The sequence below is a fragment of the Sinocyclocheilus anshuiensis genome, unplaced genomic scaffold (assembly GCF_001515605.1).
Source record: "Sinocyclocheilus anshuiensis isolate Anshui unplaced genomic scaffold, SAMN03320099.WGS_v1.1 scaffold447, whole genome shotgun sequence".
NCBI lineage: Eukaryota > Metazoa > Chordata > Actinopteri > Cypriniformes > Cyprinidae > Sinocyclocheilus > Sinocyclocheilus anshuiensis.
Window position 1 is genome coordinate 4,553,267 of NW_015552615.1, and position 12,364 is coordinate 4,565,630.

At 34.7% G+C, this 12,364-nt stretch overlaps 1 protein-coding gene across 1 annotated transcript in view; it reads left to right on the forward strand.

Moving 5' to 3' along the window:
- The window catches only part of LOC107666043 (nerve growth factor), a 25,204-nt gene extending 12,840 nt beyond the window's left edge, over positions 1–12,364 (forward strand). The window contains exons 2-3 of the mRNA XM_016457134.1: positions 10,275–10,387; positions 11,463–12,364. Coding sequence (XP_016312620.1) covers positions 10,312–10,387; positions 11,463–12,076 — 690 coding nt within the window. The 5' untranslated portion in view covers positions 10,275–10,311 and the 3' untranslated portion in view covers positions 12,077–12,364. The remainder of the gene's footprint in view (positions 1–10,274; positions 10,388–11,462) is intronic.

Genomic DNA, 12,364 nt, shown 5'->3' on the forward strand with positions numbered 1-12,364 from the left:
TCATCTCACAATTCTGACTTTTTTTTTCTTAGAATTCAAAGTTTACATCTCAGAATTCTGACATTTTTTCCAGAATTCTTAGTTTACATCTCAGAATTTTGCATGTTTTTCCTCAGAATTCTTATTTACATCTCACAATTCTGACTTTTTTCTTAGAATTCAAAGTTTACATCTCACAATTCTGACATTTTTTTCCAGAATTCTTAGTTTACATCTCACAGTTCTGACTTTTTTCTTAGAATTCAAAGTTTACATCTCAGAATTCTGACATTTTTTTTTACAGAATTCTTAATTTACATCTCAGAATTTTGAATTTTTTCCCTCAGAATTCTTATTTACATCTCACAATTCTGACTTTTTTCTTAGAATTCAAAGTTTACATCTCACAATTCTGACTTTTTTTCTTAGAATTAAAAGTTTACATCTCAGAATTCTGACATTTTTTTCCAGAATTCTTAGTTTACATCTCGGAATTTTGAATTTTTTTCCTCAGAATTCTTATTTACATCTCACAATTCTGACTTTTTTCTTAGAATTCAAAGTTTACATCTCAGAATTCTGACATTTGTTTTCCAGAATTCTTAGTTTACATCTCATAATTCTGACTTTTTTCTTAGAATTCTTAGTTTACATCTCAGAATTTTGACTTTTTTTCTCAGAATTCTGAGTTTACATCTTGCAATTCTGACTTTTTTTCTCAGAATTGTTTGTTTACATCTCACAATTCTTACTTTTTTACTTCTTGGAATTCTGAGTTTACATCTTGGAATTCTGGCTTTTTTCTCTCAGAATTCTTAGTTTACATCTCGCAATTCTGACTTTTTTCTCAGAATTCTGAGTTTACGTCTCGCAATTCTTACTTTTTTACTTCTCGGAATTCTGAGTTTACATCTTGGAATTCTGGCTTTTTTTCTCAGAATTCTTAGTTTACATCTCGCAATTCTGACTTGTTTATCAGAAATCTGAGTTTACGTCTCGCAATTCTGGAATGTTGGAATTCAGAATTTTTTTCTCAGAATCCTGAATTTACATGTCACAATAATTTTTTGTTTCCACCATGGAACAAAGAATAAAGTAACTGTGACTTTTTATCTCACAATTCTGACTTTTTTGCTCACAGTTGCAAGTTGATATTTCACAATTCTGACTTTTTTCTCAGAATTGTTTGTTTACATCTCGCAATTCTTACTTTTTTACTTCTTGGAATTCTGAGTTTACATGTTGGAATTCTGGCTTTTTTTCTCTCAAAATTTGAAGTTTACGTCTCACAATTCTGGTATCTTGCAATTCTGACTTTTTTTCTCAGAATTGTTTGTTTACATCTCACAATTCTTACTTTTTTACTTCTCAGAATTCTGAGTTTACATCTTGGAATTCTGGCTTTTTTTCTCAGAATTCTTCGTTTACATCTCGCAATTCTGACTTTTTTCTCAGAATTCTTCGCTTACATCTCGCAATTCTGACTTTTTTTCTCAGAATTCTGAGTTTACGTCTTGCAATTCTGGAATCTTGGAATTCTGACTTTTTTCTCAGAATCCTGAATTTACATCTCACAATTCTTTTTTGTTTCCACCATGGAACAAAAAATAAAGTAACTGTGACTTTTTATCTCACAATTCTGCCTTTTTGCTCACAGTTGCAAGTTGATATTTCACAATTCAGACTTTTTTTCTCAGAATTGCAAGAAAAAAGTCAGAATTGTGAGATTAAAAGTCATAGTTACTTTATTTTTTCCGCATGGCAGAAACAAATTTCCATAGCTATCTATATCTGCTAAATGAATAAATATTAATGTGAAGGCCTTTAAAGGACATTTACTCACCCTCATGGGGAATAAAAATACTATGGAAGTCATCAACTGTTTGATTACCAGCATTCTTCAAAATATCTTCTTTTATGTTCAACATAAGAAAGAAACTCATACAGGTTTGGAATGACATAAATGTGAGTAAATGATGACAACATTTTCATTTTGGGGTGAACTATTCCTGTAAGTGATTGCATTTAGCATGTTTTTAACAGACGAAAAAGCCTGAAATTTGTGATCTGTATTATACTAACAAGAACATTGTGCATTAATAAATTAGCAGCTTGGATTAATAAATTATAACCTACTTAAGTCATGTATATGTTGACATATATAAAAAATAAGGTCTTGAAATGATGTGCAGAGCCTTTTTAGTCTCTAAATTCTGCTACTCAAAGGGAAATATTTCAGCTTGTTCTTAAACCTACCAAGACCTCCTGATTCTGGTCAGAAGATCCAGCACATCTGTTTTAGATTGAATTAGCCTGACAGAAGTGGTCAGATTTAGGTATCTTTGTCTTCATGCCTGCGATTTCCCCACAGTTACTCAATAGCAATAATTCAGTAATTGGCAAGCTTACACCTCTACACAGAGAAACAGGAAGGGTGTCGAGAAAATTGGACAGTTGACAGTGGGTCTAAATTGCCTGCTATTATGCTTTTTAAGACAGTTTCCGCAAAATAATATCCAGAGGGCAAACAAGAGAAAAGCTTAGGCTCTGGAATCCAAGCAAGCCGGAGCTAGCCGACAGCATGCAATCCTACAGAAGCATTCGCATGGCCAGGAGCATCAATCCAGTGCAGTGATACTTTTGATCAACTCACCATGAATAGATTTTTTTTTTCTCAATTATAGTTGTCGGTTAGATAGCTGACTGTCAGTTTGTGCAAGCAAATTTACTAAAACAACATGATTTATAAGACTTAAGGCATTGGTGAAGTATTTGAATGGAGTCCCACACAAAAGCATTTCCTATGTAGTTATTTTGCTTATGAGGTAAAACCTTGTTCTACTCCATGTTTTTGGCAGCTCCTACAAACAATTTGATTAGGCCACGCCCTTACGAAGTGACATCATGCATGATAATCAGGTCTCAGTGTGAAACAGTATCTGATGGAATTGAAATAATGTAAATAATAATAATGTAAAATTAAAAATATGAATATATTTTTTATAAAAATATGTTTTTGCAAATAATTAATGAAAATAATAACAAAAACATTTCAAATAAAAATATTTAATGTAGGGTTATCGTGGAGTTTTGTAAATCATAAATCATGAATTTTAAATATTTTGCCATTTTAAATGGTTTCTTGTATGGTAACAGTTTATAATGTTAAATTAAAAATACATTTTATAATAATAATAATAATAACAACATAATATAACTATAAAAATGTAAATGTTATATAAGTTTAAATGGGGTTTTAAATAAGTTGTAAATATTTTGAGTATTTTACTATTTTAAATTGTTTCTTATATAGTAAAAAATTATAATGTTAAATTAAAAATATTTTTTCTAAAACCTTTTTCATTTAAAAAAATGTAAAAAACAAAAACATTAATAAACATGTAGGACTCTCATGAATGAGAATTTGCCTCTGGTGTAAAAATAGTGTGTGATGTAAAGTGTTTCTTATATGTTACAAAAAATTACTGTAAATGAAAATGAAAAATAGAAATATGTTTAGACACTTTGTTTTTATGATGGATTTGTAAATTGATTCTTATATGGAAAAAAATTATAATTTAAAGTTAAAAATATATATTTTTCTGAAATGTTTTTCTAATAATAATAATAACAATAATATTATATATAATAATAATAATAATTAATAATGAATGAATTAATAATAATAATTAATAAACAAGATCATCATGTAGTCTCAGGTTAAGTATCTGATTTAAGTTAAGAAAAAATTAGAAATCCAAACAACAAAAATAATTTTGTGAAAAAAGTCCTTTAACTTCCTTTATATTTGTGTACTCAAGCTCAGTTAAAAACATGTATTACATTTAGACAAATCATGTCAAAGAGGGCAGCACAGGTCAGTAACTAAATTAATTCAGGTGTCTGAAGAAAAATAAACATTCATAATATAAATGACTTACACACATACTTTATAATGAACTTTTTGAATGGTCTCAAAGTTGAACAAATGTAGTCCCTACTCTTACATGATATAATTTCAGTCAGTGATGTTATTTTTGGCAATTTTTAAAAATGCGTTCTCATACTTTTATGCACTGAAATGGTTTTGGATAATCTTTTCTTTTTTTTTTTTAATTTAGAAAGTGCAAATCTGGCAAGCTTGACAAGAACATCTTGTCTGTCTGTTGTGCATGTGAATCAACATTAGAGCACAGAGCACAGTTGCCCTGTAGTCTTTGTTGCTTAGATGTGGCTTCTACACAGAGTAAAAATCAGCAAATTTAGCCATAACTCATATCACAGCGTGGGGGGCCCTGCACAGGGCTGTCCCAAATGCCAGCGCTCCCATTGTTGTCCAAGTAAATGATATAACTTCTGTTTCTCATTGAGGGAAGTTGTTGAAATAATTACATTACACAGCTGGTGGTTCGGAGAAGTGCAGAGGAGATCTGGCTTTACGCTTGGGAGATGTGAGTAATATTTTACATTGATGTCTTCACATTTCAGCACTCAGACTCTTTCTCTTGTGGGAAAAGTCAACCTGTTTTCTTTACTCTGAAAACAAAAGACAGTCTCAGCTGTGTTTTTGGAAAGGAAACAGAAGATACTCATTATGAGACCATTGATGCGTTTGAAATGTTTGCTGTTCAACCACATGTTAATTTCATGCACTGAAAACATCTACCAATCCAACAGTCGTTAATGAGTGACCAACATTTTTATAGATACCATTTGCTACTGAACGTCTGTTTTTATTGTTTTGACATTGTTTATACTTTTATATACATGTTGTATTTTTCTTTGGAACTGCTCTTATGTTAATTTTTAACTTGAACTCGTAGATTAACAGGGGATTAACAAAATGCATATCTTGAGAGAGTTTCGGGTCAGTAGACAACCTATCAGGCCAGGGCTGTGTTTTGCTCTATCTTCTCTCTAAGTCTGTATTAGGGCACAATGTATATATGAAGGAAATCTCCTTAAAGATTTTTCACAGGGGGTTTTACACATATTTTGAATTATGCACAGCATTATCTGCATTATGATGTGTTTTAGGGTTTAATTAAATAAACCTTGTAGCACCTTTTCTATTTTCTTTTAAAGGGGTCATATGATGTTGCTAAATAGAACATTTTGTGTATTTGGTGTAAGGAAATGTGTTTATGCGGTTTAACATTATTTTCCACATAATGTACATTATTGTTTCTCCTCTATGCCCCGCCTTTCTGAAACGGGTCAATTTTTACAAAGCTCATCGGTCTGAAAAGCGAGATGTGCTGTGACAACGAAACACAGCACCTTCACGACATGGCGGCAGCAGCAATACTACAGCAAAAATAAAAGTTAAGCCTTCTTTCTTTGCGTGAACATTTGGGCGGCGTTATGCAAATCTTCCCACATAGTGAGGTAGATATGTGGGGGCGTGTTAGAACGAGCTGTTTTAGGTAGGCGTGGTTGACTCTTAACTTTTATAAAGAATATCTCTTTGGATTTGAGACTTTAGTCTTTGCAACTTTACAGATCTTCTTTATGCACCAAGAGCTTGTAACACTTCAAAGAGAAAGGAAAAATTGAAATCACATCATATGACCCCTTTAAATCACTGATTGTGTTTTATGCAAACATACACATTTGGTTTACTGTGATGTATTGAATAGTGTTGTTGTGCATTTACAACATCTCCACAGTAACGTTATCTGGTTGGCTGATTTGGATTAGGTTCTGTCTAAATGATTTGTGATAGTCTTTGGAAGCATCATTTAGCATGGGTCAAAAGTTATAAACAAATGTGTAATGTTTTGGAATGTATGTCCTCATTTTCCAGCAAAAATGCATTTAGAAATTTACAGCTGCGACGGAGTTACATTACAGCCAATGTTACAATAGTTTTCATTATATGTAAATTATAATGTAAATTCCAATAAATATTTTAATAAACTGTTAGTTGTAAATAGTTTCTGTAAATATTCAATGAAAAATATACATATATTTTTAGAAATATATTTTATATAGAATATATAAAAATTAATATATATATACATGTATATATATATATATATATATATATATATATACATAAACATGATCGTGTATGTAATTAAATCATTAATAATTTTTGAAAATAAAAGAATTGTTAGGGCAAGCAACAATCTGAACTAACTACCTGACTGTGTCAGTGAACAAAAAAATATATTCATTGTTGAGCCCTACTTCTTTTGATTCTCTGGAGCTTGTATAAACTTGATAAATAGATTTTGACTTGACTAAACTTTAACTGTCATATCTGTTCATCACTGCAAAGAGACAAAATGTAAGCGTTTTAGGCGGTCCTGCGAGGCCTGAGCACCTGTCTGATACAATAGCCTGAGCCTTACACTGTGTACCGCACACATACAGCCTCTGGCTACTCATTCTGACAGAGGAAGTGATGTGTGTGCATTCCGCTGTGATGACCCGTCCTCACAGGAAGAGCAGGTACTTCATCTTGATCATGTTGACCTGCTGGGTGGCTGTTTGCAGAACACTATGCACTGCTGTGTGCATTCAACTGTAGGACTTTTTAACTGAATAAAAACTTGTGCTCATAGTATGTTATTCAGTTTTTACATTGCATATTATTTTTATCCTTTTGACACATATTCAAGGTTATTTCACTGTTAATTTAGGGTCTTTATACTCGTATATCTCATATATAAAGGAATAGTTCCCCCAAAAATGAAAATTTGCTGAAACTTTATGAAACTTTACTCACCCTCAGACTATCCAAGATGTAGAAGATTTTGTTTCTTCATCAGAACAAACTTGAGCATTACATCACTTGCTCACCAATGGATCCTCTGCAGTGAATGGGTGCCATCAGAATGAGAGTCTAAACAGCTGATCACAATAATCCACAAGTAATCCACACCACTCCAGTCCATCAGTTAATGTCTTATGAAGTGAAAATCTGTGTGTTTTTAAGAAACAAAACCATCATTGAGATGTTTTTTAACTTCAAACCATCACTTCCGGCTAAAATGTCAGTTCTGTCAGGACCACTATCGTCAAAGATGATTGACAATTAGCATACAGTTTGGATTGGCGGTATGGTTCTGTTCTGGGCAAGAACTCCCTGCGCATCCATGCAGCCTAGCATGGATGAAAGCAGGGAGAGCAGCAATAACCCCCCCAGGGTAAACAGAACAGAACTAACATAAATGTATTGCAGATATTGTTAAAGTTCAATCATTTTATGTACACATTTTAGAATTAGTCTGATTCAAAGGAGAATCAGAAGGTTGAATCCTGACTGACAGAGGAGGAGTTGGGGATGGAGGAAGGTAATTAGCTACTGAGCAATGCGAAACTGCTGATAATACTGAGGGACCTTATATATGAATGCTTAGATAGGTGTCGTATTCCCATAGGTAGATGGGGATCAGCTGAAAGTCAGCTGATGCGAGCTTGACTAACGTGACCTGCCAGAACTAACGCTACGCTTGATTTCTCTATCCATAATATTGCTTTCTCCAGTGAAAAACTCATACTGCTCAAGTACTGCTTGCAAGTGAAAACAGTCCATAACAGTTCTAAATGAATATATTGGTGGATTTTGATGTGAGAGGACAACAGGCCAGAAGAGACGGTTTGAGATAAAGCGTCTTAATGATGTTTCTTACAAACATGCAGCTATTTACTTTAAAAGATGTTAATTGATAGTGGTGTGGATTACTTGTGGATTATTGTGATGTTTTTATCAGCTGTTTGGACTCTTGTTCTGACGGCACCCATTCACTGTAGAGGATCCATTGGTGAGCAAGTGATGTTATGCTACATTTCACCAAATCTGTTCCGATGAAGAAACAAACTCATCTACATATTGGATGGCCTGAGGGTGAGTAAATTCAAAGCAAATTATTATTTTTTGGTCAACTATTCCTTTATGTATGTACAATTATGATAAATATTTCTGATAACCCTAACACTAACTTGGGCATGGATTTTAAGCCTGTATTTCTTTCATTTGAAAAGTATTAGCACACCTCATCAGTGAGCTGCATGATATCTGTTATGTCTGTAGCACAAATGGTGTTACTTACCAAACTTTAAAACTTAGGGTCAGGGGTTTGATCATGTTTCACATGTAAGTCATACATGTATGTTTATATCTAGTGGAGATGAGATATGGAAATCTTTGTATAATTGCTAACAGGGTGTTTATGTCATGGTACAATAATGTCCAGTTCTATATCCAGAGCTGATTATATGGCCCCATCTGGATTCATCATCATCTGTTGTCAATAACACCAGCGATAAGTCTTTCACACCATCTCATAACAGACCTCATACAGCCAGCCATCTGGATGTGTGTATGTGAGTGTGCTTGTGTGCATTATGTCCTTGGTTGGTTGTATTAACATTCATAAATTTGTCAGGGAAACATTGATAAACTATATTGGTGGCATTTAAATACTTCAGTCATTAATTTTAATTGCTGTCCAGCCAGCTTTGTCGTTGTGGCCAAGTGGCCTAAATAAATGTTCTTTATATCCTAACAAGTTTCCTTCTGTAATTATACAACTCATACTAATACTGTACTATATATGATTTATGATTTTCTCCTGGCAGATGATCAAACAAGTGGAAAATATTGTAGACTTACATGGAAGAAAGAGTCGGAGCCATAAAATAATAGAGAATAGGGCTATTTTTACAAAGCTACTTGGTGTATATATATACATTTTATATATATATATATATATAACAGGGTGTTTATGTTTATATATATATATATATATTAAGTTCTTAGCATTGCTAAGGACTTCATTTGGACAACTCTAAAGGCGATTTTCTCAATATTACATTTTTTAAATTTCAGATTCCAGATTTCAAATAGTTGTATCTCAGCCAAATATTGTCATGTTCTAACAAACCATACATCGATAGAAAGCTTATTTATTCAGCTTTCAGATGATGTATAAATCTCAATTTAAAAAAATTGACCCTTATGACTGGTTTTGTGATCCAGGGACACGCACACACATACACACACACACTCTCTCTATATATACTATTTTGTGTGTGTGTGTGTGTGTGTGTGTGTGTGTAAAATATATATTAGAATATGAGGAAAGCTGCAAAGACAATACATCTTCACTGTCATTCGTATACAGTTAGGTTGAGTTCATTTGTTTGCCACTGTGAACTGAACCCATGATTTTTCATCTAGGTATTTTTCATACTTTGAAGATAAGTTTCATCTGACTAGCTTCTTTTTGGCAGGAAGGTCCAAACATGCCCGCCGTTTCACCTCATCTTAAATGGCAATGATTCTCATTTTACGTAATGCCATGTGACAGCTTCTAGTGAAGCTATGTAGACTGTAGCACAAGTCTTCAGTGTGCACTAAAGGGGATGCTGCCTGTGCATGGACTACTAGTCCACAGGCCCAGGGCCAGCACAAAGCCACGCTTCATCCCTGAGCTCTGCCACACATGAGTGCTTAAAGAAAGCTGCCCTCCAGGAATCCATAGCCCTGTGGAGGCTGCAGATAAGGCCGTGCGTATGTGCGCTTCGGAAGAGCTCACGTTACACGCTGAAACCCTTGCCACCCAGGAACTGTTACCATATGAAAGCAGACTGTTTTGAAAGGAGAGCACCGCCTGGCTTGGCTCTTTGTGTCAGCGCGATAACACCGGCTATGCCAGACGGAACGTGTTAAATTGTCTCTATCACAGCTAATGAGTTTGAGGTCAGTGGCTGAGGATTTCTTAGACCACCTCCGCAAGCCACACAGAAAGGCTGCGATCCAAAGCAATTTACTGGAGGTTTGTGTATGTTGTGGCAATCGGATGGTTTGGGTGTGGGGTGTATGTTGATGTGTGTCACATTTGGGTTTTGGTCTGTCTTGTTTGTCTGCGCATGTCACGCTCGAGCAGTAATTTGACAGTGATTACTACATCACTCATAGAAGATGCTATTTGAACATGAAACATGGTCTGACATGTTCATTTTTCTCTCAGCATTTCACCAATGGAAGGAATGTATTTGGACGGATGAGGTGTTTCTCCCTGTAGGAAAGAAATAGGAGATCTTTTTAATATGACTAATGTTTTTCTTTGACGGCAGCGAGATGTCAATTTTAGATGTTTGTCTTCAGAAAAAAGGCCTAATCTAACATATCTCCCCTCCTGGGTCTGGTGAATCATTTTTTGTAAATCTGTCTGAATAGATCGTTTCACTAGAATCCAACGCTGCATGAGTGATACGCATGCGGTAAATGGTAATTACGTGAAATTACAGCTTGCTTCATACTTTTCTGTACCTCTCTGCAGAGGAGCTGGAAGCAGAAGATGCCACGCTGGTCGATACATGTACCATGAGGAGCACAGGAGAGCTACGCTAAAGACAGACGGGAGAAAACAGTTCACCTGGACACATTTCACAGGTAAACATACTATTTTTTTCCTCTTTAGCACAAGATGACCTGTGTAAAGCACAGATATAAACCTATTTTTAGTTTTAAAAAGTCAAAGCTATGCCATGCTAGTTTGCGGAGGGTGTATGAGGGATTGTATGAGGGATTTCTACTGCTTGAATAGCTGTCAAAAAATAGCTGTCAATTAATGCTATATAGTCCTGGCTCCCAGATTCAACAAAAAGTACCAAAAAGTCCATTGGACAGTAATTTGGATACAGTACCATGGTACTACCATAGTTTTACCATAGAGTGTACAGCTAATGCTAAAGAATTACAGTGAAATTTGTATAGTTTATATATATGGTAATCATTCTGTATTGTGGTATATACCAAATGCCATGGTATTACCAATCTGATATCACTGTACTACAATAATGTCAAAATATCCAGTTGAAGAGACTATAAAACATTCTCTTGTTAAGTATTTTTGTTAAAATATTTATTATATTAGATAATCGATTCATAAAACTGTTTAACTAGGTTTCATATATATCCACTAACACAGAAGATTAAAAATAATGTAGATTAGAATATTTTAATGTAATAATTAAAAATATATATATATCTATGTATATAACCATCAATAAAATATATTTGTTGGTAAAATAGAAAATATTAAGTAGAAAACTATTTAATATTATTATCTAAAATATTTTAGTATTAAGTATTTTAATATAAATATGATTATTTTAAATATATAAATCAGCGAGTATTACAAGTAGATAATACTCTTGTTTTACTGAATGAAACAGTAAACTTTTGACTATGCAGTTAGAAAAAATACTAACAGTTATTCTGTTGTATATTATAATGTTTTGATGCCTGATTACACTACTTCAAAAGAAAAAGAAATGAGAAAAAAAAAGTTTGAAGCTTTATTGAGCTTTTTCAGATTTCAACCATCATATTGTTTAACTACCATTCTTTGGCTGTATACAGCCAAAGTGTCTGTGCAGAAGAAAAACTAAAGAAATCTGGCATCATATTTGTTTGTATGTTATTCTGTGTGATGATAGCTACCGTTAATCTATGCCGTACTCAGGTCACATTGAGCCCATGCGGTGGTCCATGCTAGCCCTGCTGCTCTTGTCCTGCAGCCAGATGTTTGCCCAGTGCCCAGGTGACATCTGTCCACAAAACACCGACCACAGACAGCATGATGTCACGGCCAACCCTGTGCCGACTGTGGATCCTAAACTCTTCAACAAGAGACGGTACCGCTCACCCCGCGTTCTGTTCAGCGAACAACCCCCCGACTCAGAGCCCGCTGGGCACCAGACGAGGAGCAGAGCGAAGAGAAAAGCAGGAGCACCTCAACATCGCGGAGTTTACTCCGTCTGCGAGAGCGTTAGCACTTGGGAGGGAAATAAAACCAAAGCTACAGACATCTCGGGCAACGAGGTCACCGTCTTGCCCAACGTAATCATCAACAATTCCAAGAAAAAGCAGTACTTTTTTGAGACGACGTGCAGCAGCGGGCGGACCGGAGGATCCGGGTGTTTGGGAATCGATGCACGCCATTGGAACTCGTACTGTACCAATTCACACACGTTTGTGCGAGCGCTGACTTCATTCAAGAACCTGGTGGCGTGGAGACTCATAAGGATCGATGTAGCTTGTGTGTGTGTGCTGAGCCGAAAGTCTTGGAGACAGTAACAAACTGGCTGCTTTTCAACACGCCAGCGCCGGCCTTATGATATCAAACTCATAATCCTCTATGTGATGGTGGACATTTTCCTTGTGTAAACCATTAATGACAACTTCTGACATAAAACAGACCATCTAAGGAGGATAAATATGATGTGTTTTTGTCATAGGACACTGCAATGGACTTTTTTCAGTTCTTTTTTATGCATTTCTGTCTTAAGATAATTGTTTTCATTTGCAGCATTACGAGAACATGTACATACATTGTTGTGTGTGTTGTGTAATTGTTATTTATTA